The 19,003-nt window shown below is 33.9% G+C and overlaps 1 protein-coding gene across 1 annotated transcript; it reads right to left on the reverse strand.

The window, feature by feature from the left end:
- Window positions 1–3,334: 3,334 nt before the first annotated feature.
- LOC123541755 (uncharacterized) lies at window positions 3,335–10,134 on the reverse strand. Its single transcript, XM_045327337.2, has 3 exons — window positions 10,034–10,134; window positions 9,292–9,381; window positions 3,335–3,657 (listed from the first exon to the last, which is right to left on the reverse strand). The coding sequence occupies exons 1-3, from the start codon at window positions 10,086–10,088 to the stop codon at window positions 3,464–3,466; spliced, it is 339 nt and encodes a 112-aa protein (XP_045183272.2). The 5' UTR covers window positions 10,089–10,134; the 3' UTR covers window positions 3,335–3,463.
- Between the last annotated feature and the right edge of the window lie 8,869 nt (window positions 10,135–19,003).

The raw sequence follows: 19,003 nt of genomic DNA on the forward strand, positions 1-19,003 counted from the left end.
TTGTAAGTTACAATTTTAATAGTGTTTTTGAGTGTGAAGTCTTCAACGCACAACAGAAATCAACAGGAAATCATCATAATTAAATATGAAAGCAACACTATTTGACTGATTCCGAGGTTTTGACCACTGTTTCCGCAATGTCCTAGTTGATGGCCAGTTGCGCTATGTCCTGTTCCACTTCCGGTATTTTGGGAACCAGGATTTCCACTTCCGCTTCCGAAGATAGTTGTACTGACTCCAGCATTAGTCCCAATTGTTCCTTTTCCTGGCATAATGGTAGTCTTTCCACCAGCAACTGGATTTAAAATATCTCTTGTTGTAACAAAAACAAAAGCAAAATATACAAAAGAAAGAAAATATTATGGAAAACTATTTACTTTAAATATAGTGTCATCATACCTACTAAAGCGAATAATATAATGAAATTTGCTTGGGAGTGCTCCGATGTCGCGTTTTGTATCTTTTATGAACATAAATTGCAAACTATTCTTTTTTTTTAAAAAATTTATATTTAAAAAGATTATATAATCATTTTTAACTAATTGGGATCTCTCTTATAGGACAATTGAGGTGGTAAAGAATTTTGAACAATCGAATGACGTTCTACTATAATTTCATGTCTTGGTATCTTCCGGCGGAAGTCCCCGCATCCATCAGTATATGTGGGGGTATTCTCAAGTTACCTTAAAACTCTCTTTTCGGGCCCGCTTTTAAGCGCTTTATTAAAACAGAGCTTTTTATTCTGTTTCCAATTATACATCCAATGTAACTTAAAGCAAATTAAAGTATCTTTACACGTTTGGATAAATTTTCTTTACAATGTAGAATTTGATTAAACCCTAATTTTTAGGTATTTGAATATACGTAGAAAATCTGGCAAATAAAAAGTTAGGGTCATGTACATGCTTTTTGGCTAGATAGTTTTGAAAGACTGAACCCCACGCAGTTTTCATAACGGAAGTCTACAGTAATATCACAATTATGGTAACATTTTCAAGAATTGATTTTTTTCTACAATGTAGATATTAATAAACATTTCTCACGATTATCGACTAGCATATGGGCTTTAATGCGGTGAAATAGAAGGTATAGGTAGACGTGCTTGTTTTAGAAATATTTGACCATGTTTACATAATTAAATATATTCAAATACTTGAAGCTGATTTTTATAATTTAGGTGTCAAACATTTAATATCATATTTTATCTCTAGAAAGGTATTAACGTTTAACTCACAGTTTGCCACTTTATTCATCAACTGAATTTCGTTTCCGTATGCAGAGGTTTTATTCTACGATGTTCGGATAAATGACGCTACGCCATTAAGGTAGCTCTGCACGTTTGATAAATCGGAAGTGATGGCGTAACATCATTTATCTGGAAAACGTAGAATAAAGCCTGGATTCGGCGTGCGGAAATGAAAATCATTTTTATGAACTAATGACAATCGAACTGTTGCTATCTTTCTAAGGTTAAAATATGATATTAAAACATCTGATACGTTGAATAATTCAAAATAATGTCTAAAATTAACTTGAAATGTCCGGTTCACTTTTATCGTGGTCAAATATCTGAAAAAATAAGCACACGGATCTATACATTTTATTTCACCACATTATAGACCACTTATTTGTTTTCAACTGTGATAAGTTTCATTAAAATTTATTCGCAAAATGTTATGGGAGTTATGATTTTCCCATAGGCTCCCATTAAGAAAAATTGCGTAAGGTCCATATTTTTCAAATCAGTCTAGCAAAAAGAATCTACTTTAAGCCAACATAAAGTTTATGGATTCGGCTAGCCGAAAAAAACGGGCCAAAACTGAGTTATAGAAATGCTTCTTAAGACAGTCACCCTTGCTGTTCATAAAAGTAACGCTGCAGAAATATCTAACGAATTTTCAAAATGCACGATTGACATCGCTTTCTTTTTCATGCCAAAAAGTGAATGTCTCCACTGACTATGATAATCAATTTTTAGTTCTCTTAGACACTTGGTCACGAACACATAAGCACAGATAGTTCTTGGCTCTCTTTTCAGGTTGTCATTGATATAATTATTGTTGAATTGCTGTAAATAATAGAATTTGGGTCATTTGTGGCTGATCTGGGTTCATTATGTGGATAGCTGGATCCCAGCATCACGCTTAATGTCATATACAAAAGTTAAAGGGAACCAGGTATTTGATAGAGCAAGTACTCATTGTAAAACGCTATGTTTGAATTTGGACCAATCAAAAACAAGTTCTTAAAACAGCACGTCTGCTGAGGTATAAATAGGTAGATGGATGACAGAGAATTCATTCAGTATCCAGCAGCTGAAGAAGACACACCGAGGTTTCAAGTTATAATTTATCCCAGTTCCTTGATAAGGAGACTATTGCAGTTACCCTGTCAGGGCGGATAGATTATTAAAAAGAAGACTTTGGAAGTTCATAGACTAAAGAAGAGTTGCAGGTTTTCAATAAAGTTTCGAGCTATAGGGCCAGCGCATAGGAGTGGAGATTTACCTTAAGGGTAGTTGAATGCTATACACGATAGCAAATATAGACTGAGCATCGGAAAGCTGAGACAGAGACCCAGAGTTTGGTAATCTACTGAGATAGTAAAAGAGTTCCAGCTTATAGACGGTTCAGCATTACTGGCGAAGTACAGCCAATGCATCGGGGATATACCTGTATGATAGTTGAATGCTACATATGATAGCATATAGGCGCTGAGCATCCAGGAGTCAGGGCATTATATAGAGTTGAGAGGACAGAGGCCGAGCATCTATGCGATAGGACTCGTATGTTGTTGATTCAAAGACATTGTCTGACGGGAACTTCAACAAAAAGACCAGTCAAGTATAGAGTCTCCAGCCTATTGGAGTTTGAGCTGATCGGTATTAATTGAAGATAAATATAGTTTGAAACATTTAGTGATTTGCCTGATCTCTGAAATTACGGTATTTAACTTCAAATAGAAATAATTTACGAATCATTGGTACACAAATCATTTAGGCAAAGTAGCCAGAGGAAAATTCTATATATGAGATATCTGGTCTCACCAGCTCTACGCTTTAACAAAGGACATTCTATTTTGTTTGTCAGCTAGTCTTAGATAAAGTCACCTTAGCGATTGGACCCAATTCATTGTTCAAGATACTAAAGGCGTAGGCACTTCCCTGGGTCATATAACTCGTATCCTGACATATACTACTTATGGTAAATTTAGCATCAGAATCCAATTCGACGAACTACATCCTTGTTTTCATTGGTTGCTTTTCTTATCAGAGACGTTATACATATTTCATAATCTGTAAACAAAAATGATATGACAAGTGACTATTAATACCAAAGATATCTGATATTTTTCATGTTGTTTTCAATGAATCACCTTTATTTAATTCTCACTGAAACACTTGCATGCTGTAAGTTACAATTCTGATATGGACTTTGAGTGTGAAGTCTTTTAAGCACAGGATTCAACAGAAAGTTATTATAATAAAACATAAAAGCAACACTATTTGACTGATTCCGAGGTTTTGACCACTGTTTCCGCATTGTCCGTGTTGCTGGCCAGATGCGCTATGTCCTGTTCCACTTACTGACCCTCCTCCACTTCCGCTTCCGGAGGTAGCTGTACTGACTGCAGCATTAGTCCCAGATGTTACTTTTCCTGTCAAAATGAATAATTGAATATGAAATATCTCTGGTTGTAACAAAAAACAAAAACAAAACATACAAAAGAAAGAAAAAACATGAAAGCCTACTCATTTAAAAAAGTGTCATTATATCAACTAAAGCGAACATTATAATATAATTTGTCGGGGAGGGAGCCGATGTCACGTTGTTGTTCTTTGTTTTTGTTAAAGTTGTGTTATTTCTTCTATTTTTCTTTTATGAATATATGACAGACTATTCTAATTTCGAAAAAGTTAGAAGTTTCTATTTCTTCTAACTACGATGATCAATTTAATACTCATCATAGAGTGGTCGCATGCGTATTTACGGAATTAATGTTAGATAGTGTTATAGATATAGCTGTGGTCTGGAAATCCCTTTATTTTATAATTGTACTCTTGGAAAACTACTATATCGCAGTCAAAATGTAGTCGCCCTGGCTTTCAACATTTAAACCTGCATGAAACTGCAAGTTATTCTTTATTTTGGACAATAATCTACTGGTAGTATTTAAACAAAGGCAAGCATAACACAGTGTAACACTATAACTGTGACAAAATAAGCTGCAAACACTATCAACGTTTGCTTGTATGCGAGGTAGTGGAACATTTAACGTAAATGCCCGAAAGACTGACCATAAGAAGCCAAATCATGAAAACTTTCTGACTTCTACTGTAGAAATCTTTGTGCTTTTAATTTTCGATTTGCCTGACAGTTGACTTTATCATATAGGATGGTAATAAGATGGATAGGAAAGAATTAGAAAATAAATCAAATGAAAAATCTTTAAGTTCATTTACGTCGCGTTTAAGAGGTATAACTTAGTCATCAAATTACTGTACTGTCCTTCTTTTACATGCATCATGTCTGATAATACTTGTACAATACAGCTTAACTGCATGACGCAAGTTGACAATTTACGCCATTCTTGAATTGAAATATGATCTGGACTCAGTGTATATATATTTTCTGGTCCTTCGGAATCAATAAATACACTCTGTTACTGTTATAGAGGTCCGCTTAAGCCGGTGCTAGGGGGCGTGGGGGGTGATGCACATTGCATATCCCCTCATTAACAGACTCAACCGAGTGCTATTATGTTGTTTGGTTGCTTTCTATGCTTCCAAAGGATATTTTCACAGATTTTATTCACAACTTCACAACAAACTTACTTAGTCAATAATTCTAAGTAAAGTTATGAAAATGTAAAACAAAATAGCTAACCTAAAAAGAAAAAAGATTGTGTGGTTTAAATTTAACTAAGTACGTTGCATGCTGTAACATGCATTCAATAAAATGTTAAGACACTAAACACATTGTCTTGGCCTAATATAGGTCACTTTCAGTTTGTAACTAGACAGAGCACATTTGTTTGTTTCAGTGTAAAATTGAAATAACTTTTCTTAAGTTGCATATTCATGAGTAAAAGATATTTTAATGTAGCAAATAAAACAAACAAAAAGTGACGTTTCTTTTTTTTTCTTTTTTTTTTCTTTTTTGTTGGATTTAACGTCGCACAGACACATGATAGGTCATAATTATGGCGATTTTCCAGCTTTAATGGTGGAGGAAGACCCAAGATGCCCCTCCGTGCATTATTTCATCACGACCGGGCACCAAGGTAGAACCTTCCGTATGCCAGCTGGATGGCTTCCTCACATCGAGAATTCAACGCTCCGAGTGAGGCTCGAACCCACATCGATGAGTGGCAAGTGATTTGAAGTCAGCGACCTTAACTACTCGGCCAAGGAGGCCCCTTTGACGTTTCTTAATTCTTCTTAATTCTTTTTTTCTTTTGCTTGTGTGTCAAGTGCTTAAGGCAGCGGGCTATCCTTCTTGTATCAACAGGGAAAGGGACTTAATATAAAGATTTGAAGTTTTATTTTTAGATTAAATTTGCTTTCCACACTCTAATTAAATTTCGTTATAGAAAAAAATAATTCTACTTGTACGTGGTCAAATAATTTTGGTTTCAATACTGAAACATTGATAATTGTTAAATTCGGCGTACTTTCAAAGATTTCAATGGTAAACTATTAACTGTCGTCGAGGACACTAAGCAATTAGAAGATAACCACTTTTTGGCCAACAGTAACAGAAACAGCAGTAACACCGTTTGCAAACACTAACGTTTATTGGTCGACGGAGCTTAAAAATGTGCGGCACAGGTTCCTTTTCAGGGAATATATAAATACCTTTAAAGTGGTGTACAGTAGATGGTGTTTTATTCCCTGGCATAGTAATTGTTTGCTCTTCATTATGTTTATTAACGGCGTTTCTCCCTTGACAGCTACATACAAAATTGATTAATACACCCTATTCATTCTAAAAGTATGCGCTTTGCCCTACATGCATTTAAGAGAAATTAACATTACGTTTAAATTCATGTATAATAAATTGTGTCGCATTCCCTGAAAGTTTGTCTTAAAGCTGTTGAATATACCCCAATGAACTTTTTCATTGCATATAACGCCGTTATTAGAATAATCGCCGTTATGTACCGAATTTCTTTACCCAGAAGCCTTACTGTGCGCTAGGGCAGCCATTTTGTTACTGTTTGTCAGTTAAGTGTGCGCTCTTTTGATTATCATAGTCTACTTTCAATTTCACATTCTAAAAAGCGCTTTCGGTACCCCGAGGAAAATAAGCGATTACAAAGTAACAAAATGGAATTTAGATAAAATAATTGCTATTTGCATAGTCTGAAACCATAAAGAAAATATAGACAAATGATAAGACTATTTGCGATTCTATGGAAAGTAGCTTTAAGAAGCTTTCTTAAATGTACGTTTTATACATTGAAAACTTTGGGGAAAAGACATTTATTGTGAGAAAAAATCTTCCTCTTACTTCTCGTTGCTGCTGCTTTTGGACAGTTGCAGCTGCACTGTATTTGAAAATCAGGGCATGTCACATTTACTGTGTTGTTATAAGGATAACATTTAAGTCCCATAACAACGTTACAAGTAACAATAAATTTGCCGACGGTATCGTTCTTGTAACCGGAAAATGGTTATCTTTTTTTATCTTTACAATGAGCTCTAATTGGAGAACCATTGGCACAAAGGGAGTAAAAAATATTTGCCGATTGGTGTTCATAATATGACCTGAAATATTTCTAAATAAAGAAATTTACCACCTTAAAAAATTGCTTTATTTTTTTCTGTTTTAAGGAGCGACTTACTCCTTGTAAGACTGGAAAAGTTTATGAATTATCAAGTTTAAGTCAAAACGTAATAATACGTAAAAATAAATATGCATGATGTAAATGTTGAACACGTAAAGGGCTGGGATTTCAGGTATTTTTACCGGTGCTGGAAAAATCCATCTAACGCTACCGGGCGTAAGATAACTCTCGTGCTTTAAATGACGTATTATAAACCATATTTATGTAGAAGATTTATGTAGTAATTTATATTTTATTAAAAAATGTATTTTTAAAAAAAAACGAAAAAAGACCCGGTATCTTAACAGTTCCTCTTTGTTCCCAACTCTAAACGAGTTGCTTTATTAAAAATTCATAACGCTTTGCGGTAACTGATCAAACGAAACCGGAGCTTAAAATTGTTATTTGTCTTTGAAACGTCATTTACTGTTTATGGACGTTTGTTCCCCGCGCTTTGTATAAATACGCTACTATAAGAAATAATTCTCAAAAGAAAACCGTTCGATTGATTTTAATTGTTTTATAATATTTTGATATCGATATGCAAGAAAAAGATAAGTCACTGGTTATAGGTGCAGATGGGAGTATTCGGTTCTCGAGTAACTGTTACCGCCTAAACAGCTACCCTCGAGTCCGGAAATTCCCATCTGCACCTACAACCAGTTAAAGAACCTTACATTACGATGCCACTTACCATCATTTCAAAACTAATCCGTAAAACTGGAAAAAAAATGATGATATCTAAAAGGAAATGTGTTTTGAAATTTAATTCTTTGTCAGCAAATACACTAAGTTTACAGTCGGCAGAAATTATCGAGCATAACTCTTAAAACGCTAACTTTCTAAAATGGACTTGTCCATCATTCCATTTTGGGACAAACCACTTCTTGATTAAAGGAATGTTCACTAAACATTTACTAGCTGAAAAGCGAACAGTGCAGACCATGATCGGGATTTTTAGCTGGACAACTGTTTTTGTTTGTTTTTTTCATACATTGAAAATGAAATATTTTTGGCCCTAGGACACGCTGTAGATATTATGTTGGAACAACTGGTACATATCTTTATCTCGCCTTCTACAAATTTCTTGCATTTCTATTGGTCAATAGACGTCACGTGGAGACAGGATATAACAAAATGGCTGTCTCTTGAGAGGAAAAGTCTTGGGGTAAAAAGTCTGCCAACCATAAATCTGTATGGGAGACACGGATGTTTAAAGTTTCTTTTAAAGCTAAATCAGACAAAAAGAATACTACATATTTGTTACTCAGCAGTTTGTTTCAAAACATTTCTAACATCGTGAAATCCGGTGATTTTTCTGAAAGATGGAACTGAAGCTTTTTGTGTTTCTGATCTAAACCAGTTCATAACCTGTGTAAATGAACTTTTGTGTTTTGTGATTTAATCCAAGTACAGGTCATTGTGCATTTTATGTCAGGTGTAAATCAAGCAACAAAACATGATGACCGGACAAAGGATTGCACGATTCCAATCTGCACTGTAAGTAGCTTTGTTAATTTAAAATGTATTATCATTTCAAAATGAATTTAATAACAGTATTGGTACTTCTTTGTCTTCGTTGGCGTAACTTGGAAATGAAAAGATAACACACAGGTCACAAGGTTTTAATTTTTTATATTGTCTTCCTTTTTCCCTTTTTTTTCTTTTTTTTTTTGATGGGGTGATGGGGAGAATGTGGTCGTACAATTAATAATTATAATTTTGTCTGATTCCATGCTTTTGAAATCAAGCTTGAAATGATATTGATGTAAATGTATGCTTACTTTTTTAATTGTTTTCAGTATTTTCAAGGTATTTTCTAAATAGCCACCGGTTACTTGTTTTGTTCAGTATTCGAACACATTTAAGATTTTCTTTTATATAAAGAAAGAAGGATTTTACCGTGTATTGTCTTGTCGATTAAAACTCGTTTCGCAAATTGACCTTCTTTTGGCTATTCCGCTTAAAAAGAATTCCAGAATAATATCCCTTCCTGGTGTTATTCAGACGTGTTAGAATGGAAATAGATTTTAGTTGTGTGTGCTTTGTTCGCAAATAAAACACGTTTTTGGTTCAGATGCGTCGTGATTATCATCTGAAGGCATTCGTACTTCATGATTAGACAACTACGCGTCTGAACTCAAAACCGTGTTTTATTTGCCAACAAAGCACGAAAAACTTAAATCTATTTCCGAAATATATTTATATGTTTAAAATTTTAACGTTTTCATTTTGAATAATTAAAGGAAGGATTTATCGCAGGGTATGCTGCATCCGTTAATGACATGCATGATACATTTGAAACGCAAAAAGAGAGATATATCTATGATTTGACAAAACTGTATAATGTCGCATGTAAAATATATTTGAAATTGAAATAAAACTCTAGTCATTTAGATAAAAATACCCGGGGACAGTAAACAACCTCAGCGCAATATTATCAATATCAAATGGTCACTTTACCAGTACTTGGCTGCTGTGTTGTCTGCTTTGTCGTCTGTTGTGTTTGATATCCATATGTCACAGTGGAAGAATAGCTTCCTCCTTCTCCTCCTGAAATATTCCGCATTTCTTAAATGAACTTGTCCATCTTTCAGTTTGCTGTTAAAATGGTTGCTTACAAAAGAGATATTGACTGAATAGCGAACAGTTTAGATCATGATCTACACTGGTCGGAAAGGCAGAATCACTTGCCTCCAGCAGGTTAAGTTTTGAAAAAACATTAGGTGTTTTTTTCTAGTATTTTTTCAGATGTATTAAATTGTAAATCGTGAAATCGCTATGATTTCTGCACAGAAAAAAAACTAATATGACTTCCCTTTAAAGGTAAACTTAGAACTAGACGCTAATTTTATAGTTTACTGTACAAGCAATTCATGTAAGCAAAAAATCAACTCATTTAAGTTTGTGCATAGTTCTACGCATTATTAGGTTTAAAATGGTGCACATTTAATGTGTGTATTGTAGCTAAATTATGTATAAATGTATACTGCAAATAAAATAAACCGTGTAGTTTCTTTAACAAACGATTGTTTAATCATGAGTTTACCTACAAGTTTATAGAAGTGAGATACATTCGATAAGAATCTTAAGTATATTTGAAGTTAACAGCTAAAGTTTAATTGGACTTTTTTAATGTTTTATCGGGTTTTTTAACACTGGTATTAGATATTTTTAAAGGATATAACAAAAAAAGAAGTCTTACCATAAGCTGTAAAACTGCACAAGAACAAAACGAGGAAAGTAAAATAGCCTCCCATTTTTTTCCTTCAAGGTGTTGAATGCCTAAACTGTGTAAAACATACGGAGGAATATATCTATATAGCCTTAAGTATTTGAGGCCCGTGTGTTAATGCTTAAATATGGAAACATTTACATGTATTATCTGAACATCCATATCAAATATTTTAGCCAGCTCATTTCGCTTAATTGGAGCATCCAAATGTACGGATCGCGGGGTCGCGACTCGATCCTCGAGGGAGGCGAATGTGCTCCATCATGATCTGATGAAAGTCATTATTTCTGAAATCATTCGTCCTCCATCTCTGATTCACCTTGGGAAGTTGGCAGTTACTTGTTGAGAACAACTTTGTACTGACATGGCTTATGTTAATTGCCCGCCTTAACATAACCGAATATTCTGTTGAAAAACGGTGTTTAACCCGAAACAAACAAATATAACATATATATAGGGGGAGGGGGAGGGGGGCTCAATTAGTTAATCAGTCTTATATAAGAAGAAACTGAAGACTATCATCCCTTGGTAAGGAAAGAAGAAAGCTTTGTATGAATATAACAGCCAGAACTGGTAATTAAAGCGTCCAATGAGACAATGCCTTGTTGAGTGGCGAAGACTGTCAGTGTTAGGGCTAGGCTTATTACATATATTACATATATGTGAGCTTGCCCTGGTACGTAACAAATCATCATGCTGAACATTTGATAAATTTAATGGTTATAAAGTTATACACGAGAAACATTTTATTTTCGAATGAAAGGATTGACGAAATAACGATACTTTAAACGCACGGTATGATCACAATATGCCTCCTCTGTGGGGATATAAATTCTGTCCAGTGTATGAGCACCTGAACATATAAACGCACATGTTTACAAAACACATGTAATGACAATCGGCAATTTTCATGGAATTACGTAACTTCCGTATATAATTTCGGGACCTTTAGAACTTAACAGAAAGTTATTTTTCGTAAGAACCGAAGAGTTCCGGAGAATGCCGAGTTACCATTCGGAGAATGCGTAAACGTACGGAATTTGCCAATTGTCACTGTAGGACCTTAACACTTCTGATATTTAAAACCCTCTAGACGGGTATTTAATAATTGTCAAATATAAAGTCCAAATATTATGAGCAGTGACAAAATTATTGCAATATTAAAATTTCAAACTTTAGCTGATATAAATACTGTATTCAAGTTACTTTTGTCTATACAATGGCGATAACATATTTTTAAATCCCTGATTTAATTTGCTTATAGCGTTAATACAATGATTAGTGGTTAAAGAAATATGACAAAATTTTGTAAATAGCAGGGCTTAGGCATCTTGTTGTATTGCCAATTTCATCAATATGACACTTGATAATACTTTGTCAGTTATAAAACCTTAAGTAAAAAGATGATTGTAAAATCTTATCTATTTATAAATATTACATTCGCCCTATTCTTTCAACGTTTATTCCGTATGAAAAGCAAAAGAAAAGGCAATAAAGTTACGCCATTAATGTCTGGTGATAACTGATCACTGTTATGACGACGTCCGTGTAAAGGCAGATAGAATGTTCTTAAGATGACGTCGCAGTTGTTCCGTCTGGTGAAAGGAATGACCGGAAAGCTGATATTGATGCTAAATGCTACAAGTTATATGCATTTCATTATAGTATAAAGTTTTCAAATGGAAAGGAAATATAATATAGATATAAGAAAATAAATAAATAAATAAATGAGTAAATAAATAAATGTAAGATCCAGAATAGTATAGGCAAATTAAACATGAATCAATCGATTCATGGATTTCCGATCCTATTCTGTCGTACATTTCGCATGAAGGCCTAATTTCATTGCTTATATAAGTCATTCCGGATCCAAACAGATGTCTATAAAAGCATGTCTTCATGTTATTGTAAAATTTTGTTTTCAGACTTTGCTGAATTTGGAAGTTTTCATTTTTCTAGATTGAGGTCAGAAATCGTAATTCGAATCTAGTCCCGACAAAGACAAGTAATAACTGACTAACATGTACAACAAACATGCATCAGTGCCATATTAACTCTTGCACACTATCTGTATATATGTTTAAATGGTTTTCTGATGGTATAGGGTGCCATTTTGGACATCTGATGGATAAGATTGAGTCACATTAAGTCCCATCAAAAACTTTTAAAGTTGCATTCTTTGGCAGATAAAAGGGACAATCAGCATGGGGTTCATTTCGTTAAATGTAGAATGCGCTATGTTAAAATTCGTCATTTGAAATACGATATATGACAAGTTTAATTAAGAAATACTATATAGCAGAAGAGTGTCTAACACTATTTATGTAAGATAGGCTTTTATACGTCGGGAATATTTATTTGTAAGACGTATAACCGCTTGAGTGAATAAATCTTGTTAAAATACTTTTTTGCTGTAAATTATTCCGATTCTCATATGCATTTAACCTAAAACAGTAGATAGAATATAGAAGTGCTTTTTCTAGGTCGAAAAATACATTTTGATGTCACCGCACGTTAACATGACATCATTCTAAAAGTGTTTTAACAGCAAAAGTCATATTAGAATATGAAATAAGTTCTCTATGAAATATGTCAAAATAAGTATGTAATACGTCAAGTTTAATGTGAAACAGAAATACGTTATGTGAAGCAAGAAATACGTCTAGTATGAAATTCGTCAAGTTAATTTTGCATTTCAATACAGAATGTGTTAAACGAGAAGAATATAATAATAAAATGCAAGGTTCTCGAGATGGTAGTATGTCATAATGCAATTAATTGCAACAAGATGCATCGTTTATTGATTGGTTATACTTTTAAATGTTTTGCAGATTCTCTTCTCACTTTGATACCTAATTGTTAATAATTGAACCGTGCCATGGGAAAACCAACATAGTGGCTTTGCGACCAGCATGGATCCAGACCAGCCTGCGCATCCGCGCAGTCTGGTCAGGATCCATGCTGTTCGCTTTCAAAGCCTATAGCAATTAGAGAAACCGTTAGCGAACAGCATGGATCCTGACCAGACTGCGGATTCGCAGGCTGGTCTGGATCCATGCTGGTCGCAAAGCCACTATGTTGGTTTTCTCATGGCGCGGCTCATATCTTTGTACAGCTGATTGCGTGTCTGTTGATAATACCCGAAAGTGGGGGTTAAACAGTAGAGGTAACGGTGGACCGTTCCAAACCGAACGAAACCAATGCTCAAAAATAATGAAGAAAATGAACTACATATCACATATCTGTAACCCTAACAAACTTCTAAAACGAGCCAATCTATTCTATCTAAGTACAACAACACTGTGGACCCATTTAAACGAGGAGTACAAGTAACCTATATTTTTAAAAACATTTACCATATATTTTAAATTTCTTGCATGCCGGACAGGATTTCGTCTTAGAATCCAGGGTGTAAAATGTCCTTCGAAACCTTGCCAAATAGCATCTCAGTCAAGTATATTATTATGGCAGAACATAAAACAAAGTTTTCACGCATTACCATTTATTGCTTTAAGACCTGTTTGTAACTTGTAAATTATGATGTCCGTTAGCAGAAGTGCTAGTATTTTCATCTCTGACATGCAGTAATACCGGTTACACAGACGTCATGTTGCTCGATACGCAAATCGTAAAGTTCTAAAAAACTTTTAGGGCTATGGTGCATAACAGCAGCACTAAATGGCTGCCCCCGTAATGCTGACCATCGTTTTTGCAATGACCATTTTGCTGACCAGAGGCACTCGGTCCTGTTCCACTTCCGGTAGTCTGGAAACCAGTAGTACCGGCATCGCCACTTTTATAACCAGATACTCCATTTCCGTCTCCAGTTTTCGGAGTTGTGATTCCAACACCAGATCCTCCCAAAAAACCTGTAATATGAAATAAGGCAAAACTTTACATTTAGTGTTATCATACATGTAACAGCAAATATCAAACATTGAGCAATTTACGGGAAGCTGGTTTTACGGTGACACAATTTGTTTTCGCTGCTTTAGGCTTATCATGATAATAAAATGAATATTTATATTATATTCTGTCCGGCGTTTTATCTTTCTAAAAAAGAAAACCTTTCTTGCTTGAGTTTTGAGTGACGAATAATTTTCATCGATCGAATTAAGTTTTGTCTTCACTGCGGAGAAAACCACTTCCTTTCTAGGCTAGGAGGCACCAAAGGTCGCCTTGTTACCTTCAGGCGAAATTTTAAAAATCCATCACCAAGTAAGAAAGTATACAGTGCTCTCTCTCTACAGCGGTCATCTGAACTTTCACACTTGGTGATTGATTTTAAAAGTTTCGCCGGAAGCTAAGTGCGACTTGCTAAAGCTCGATTCCCAAGAAGGCCCTTTTGGTTTGCTTCTCGGGCTCGATAATATAATGGACTATTCGTTGTGTAGTCTCAGTCGAAAGCCGACTGATTCCCGCCTCCTTGCATACTCACAATACTTACTCCTCTTGGATATAACGCAAAGTATGTTCAACCTAAAAACCACACCTTGACCGTTTGTTCAGTATTAATCTATGTAAATCCAGAGCGGAATTTAAAAGAATAATTAGAAATAAAAAATACATGTATAGGAATAAAAACGCGAAAAAATTGACTGAGGCTAGGTTTAAAAATGCTAAACTGTACTGAAAATTGTTGAAAGATGTAAGCTGTACCAATAAAACAAGTATAAATGTCAGTAAATTTGCGGAATATTTTAAATCTATTAACAATCCCGAGGATCACTTTTACCAAGCGGATGAGGATATACTATATTTTAATGAATATTTTCTAGAAGGAGAAATGCAGGTTATGTTTTCAGAATTAGATGAATAAATAACCCTTAGCGAAATAAGTAAGGCTATAAAGCAACTTAGATCGAACACTACTGGTGGACCAGATTCATATCTAAACGAATTTTTTATACACGGAACAGACACATTAATTTTGTATTTTCATCGATTGTTTAATACATGTTTACGGACAGGTTATTTTCCCAGAACTTGGTCAGAAGATTTCATCGTTCCTTTACATAAACGGGGTGATATCAATGACCCTGCGAATTTTTATAGAGGCATAACGTTACTTAGTACTTTGGGGAAGCTTTTTACGCGAATTTTAAACGAAAGGTTAAATAGCTGGGCTGAAAAATATTTCATATATATTGAAGCTCAGGCTGGTTTTCGAAAAGGAATGAGTACTGTGGATAATATATTTATTCTTAATTCACTAATAAGTCATTGTTTTGACAAGGGAGATACACTTTTTTGCGCATTTGTGGACTTCAAAAAGGCCTTTGATTTTGTTGTTAGGGATATTCTTTGGTTCGAACTTATTAAATATGGTGTACGCGGTAATATACTTAATGTTATTAAATCTATGTATAACAATGTCAAGTCAAAAATTAAAAGTATGGAGTCGTTAAGTGAAAGTTTCTCCTGTTCACTAGGAGTTAGACAAGGGGAGAGTTTATCTCCCTTTCTATTTAGCATATATTTAAATGATATTGAAGAGACCTTTTTACTGAAAGGCATTGAAGGGATAGACATTGGTAGCATTAAAATTTGTTTATTGCAGATGATATCATTTTATTTGCGAAAACAGCATATGATCTGCAAGGATCTTTAAACGTTTTAGCCGAATATTGTGATAGATGAAAACTAACTGTTAATACAGAAAAGACAAAAGTTATGATTTTTAGAAAAGGGGGAAGGCTAAGCCATAATATCAATTTCAGATATAAGAATATTCAGTTAGAAATAGTGAGTAAATTTAAATATTTGGTATCTTATTTACCTCAGGTGGTTCTTTTAATGAAACTGACAAAATGCTTTCAGGACAGGCACTTAAGGCAATTTTTAAAATGAATAAATATCTTTACAAGTTTACAGATATAGGGCCAAAACATACATTAGATCTTTTTGATAAACTCATCATTCTAATTTTGAATTATTCAAGTGAAGTTTGGGGTTTTAATAAAGGTTTACAAGTAGAACGAACACATCTAAGCTTCTGTAAAAGGTTACTTAGGGTGAAAATTAACACACAGAACAGTTTTATTTATGCGGAAACAGGTAGATACAACTTAGTAACAGATAGACATTATAACATTATAAAGTATTGGTTGAAAATTAGCAATTGTGACCAGGTTAAATATACTAAACAACTATATATTTCTTTGAAAAATTGTATAGATCTAAATCCTCGCAAAATAAACTGGGTCTCCAAGGTGAAATTTTTGTTATCAAAATTAGGATTCTATCATGTTTGGCTTGCTCAGAGTGTAGGAGACACAAAGGTCTTTCTTAATATTTTAAAACAGCGTCTAAGGGACATTTACATACAGGATTTGAACACATCTATAAATGAATCCAGCCGAGCACTATTTTACAAGAATGTATTTGATTTCAGTTTCAGTAATTACTTAACAGTAATAAATATAAGGAAGTTTAGAATAGCATTAACAAGACTGAGGTTGTCATCGCATAGATTGGCTGTTGAGACTGGTAGATGGAGCAGTCCAAATAATATACCTTATGAAAATAGAATTTGTACTAACTGTCACATATTAGAAGACGAGTATCATTTTGTCATTGAATGTCAGGAGTTTGTAGATTTAAGAAAACAGTATATCAGGAAGTATTTCTGGCACCATCCAAGTTATTTTAAATTTTGCTATTATTTATTTATGAAAATAGTAAAACTCGTAATCTCGCAACGTATATCTTTAAAGCTTTTGAAAAAAGGAGGTATCTAAAGAGATAAACTCTAATGTTTAAATAGCTAATACACATGCTTGGGTTATCAAAATTGTCTCTCCCAAAGCTGTGTTATTACTGATACCTATGAATTACTGAAACAATTGTTAAACTTGTATTTACATATCTGCTATCTTGCCATACATGTTATATTTATTACTTTGTATGTATATTGAAGATATGCTGATGGATCGTGTTTGATTTATTGCATAATAAAGATTCTTCTTCTTATTAAGTATGAATATCACAAGAAATTTTTACCAGACAGGCAACCAGCGGTTCTCTAAGTAATTAAGGTAGTTATGCTTGTTTGAGACAGAAATTGTTCTGCAATGTGTACTTTTATTTCACCATATTTTTATTTCAAAGCACCATTATAGCCAAAAGAAATTCAGCTGATAAAACGAATAGGGTTGTGTGCTTGATCTTTTGTTAGACTGATCCTCCAGTCAACTTTCACAACCGCCTTCTTTAGGAAAACCGCAATTCTGACATTTTCCAGTATAAAAGAAATTGCTAAATGTAGTTTTTACATGCACACAATGAGGAAGACAAATAGCATTCTGGTTTCCTAGAAGGGCAAATAAGGAATGACATCGATTCATGCTAATGGCGGCTGAAGAACAGGTACACCACCGAAATTACATTACATAACATTATCCCAGGGAGTATCTTAAGCCATATGTCAATATCTTTAGAGGTCCGTATTTGTTCATTAAGCGTATCAATGATTCCTATGATACATTGAAATTTTATTATAACAATAAGTAAATGAAAATTCAGCAACAAAACCTTTCATTATTTCTGTCATAGGATACCCTTGCTGCAATATGATGCGTCAGAGTTGAGATCTAATTTGAAACTACACCAAAATAATGATAAACGGCTTTAATGGCATTTCAAGTTTTATTTTAAACAACCTATAATCGTTGTTATTTTTTCATTTGGTGCTTGAAACAACTTAGGTTAGTCAACATGAATGTGCGAGGGAATGATTACCATGACAACTTATTTAAGCTCATCATTGTTAAAAGCATTCCTGTCGTATCTGTAACCGGCCGCCATTTTCTCATTTGATATCAGCAACTGGCCATGTGTATGTATTTGTGAAAAATTATTTCAGCACACTAAATATAGGAGAATATCTCTGTAATCTTTATCTAATAAATAACGTTGTCATAAGGAAGCCTTACTTAGAAACATCTCATTGCTTTCAATTTTAAACATATACTAAGCGCATATTTCACTAAACCGTTTTATCGCAAGATATCAGCTTATAATGTAAAATATCCTCATGTACATAACTTGGGTAAATAAATAATCTGTGTATATAGAGAAGCTTAACGAATTCAACGATTTTATATCTGCTAAAAGAAACTACCAGTTAAGGCGTTTGTACAATTTCATACTATGGCTATTTTTATTAAGCTTTTACTATTTCAACCCAAACAAATATTGTTTGCCCACAATAATGTTTTTCGTTTTTGCATGACATTTAGGCATAGATTAGTTAGCTTTGCATCTAGCTTGGAATCTATTATGTGTCTACTACGGTGTTCAGAACGTTTCGAAGAATGCCCTGCTCAATTACCCAAGTTTTCGTTCTTTTTTCCCTCTCTACGTTCCTTTATTTATTCGTTTTTTATCCTCGTGTGTTTGTTTGAGTATGTGCTGTGCTGTGCTGTGTGCTGTCCATGTGTTCGTTTACGTGCTTCGATTTGCTCTTTAGCAGAGGTTGAGTTTGTAAGACGTTATATTCTCTGTTGGATATTCAAGCTTTCGTTTCGTTTAAATAGCTACACCTACGTATTTCAGACAGTGGTTTGGACTTGCAGTAGCCGTCAATATGCAGCAAATCAAAGATACATCTCTACTAGGAATACAGAGATAAAAGTAAGCTGTTTATCTTGTATCAAAGATCTTCGAATTCGTTATTGCTTTTAACTGCTTATCATTCTTATTTCTTAAATATATTTAAAACGTAATTATAAATGGTCGACCGGAACGCTGTAACCTTACACTTTGTTTAATATAATTATACTGTTTAAAGTTAGGAAGGAAAAATGTTCACCAGTGTTTTTAAAAAGTTATTAACTGCTGATAGCATTTATTGTTTAAAAACTTACGCTATTAGGTGAATATTTGTAATAATTTTAGTTACTTTCAAAAAAATAAAGATATCTACATATAGTATCGATT

Source organism: Mercenaria mercenaria, chromosome 19 (genome assembly GCF_021730395.1).
Source record: "Mercenaria mercenaria strain notata chromosome 19, MADL_Memer_1, whole genome shotgun sequence".
Taxonomy (NCBI): Eukaryota; Metazoa; Mollusca; class Bivalvia; order Venerida; family Veneridae; genus Mercenaria; species Mercenaria mercenaria.

Coding starts and splice junctions, on each gene's coding strand:
- LOC123541755 (XM_045327337.2), bottom strand. CDS start 10,088: ATGGGAGGCTATTTTACTTTCCTCGTTTTGTTCTTGTGCAGTTTTACA. Junction 9,382..10,033: donor GTGCAGTTTTACAGCTTATG/GTAAGACTTCTT, acceptor GGAATATTTCAG/GAGGAGAAGGAGGAAGCTAT. Junction 3,658..9,291: donor AACACAGCAGCCAAGTACTG/GTAAAGTGACCA, acceptor TCATTTTGACAG/GAAAAGTAACATCTGGGACT.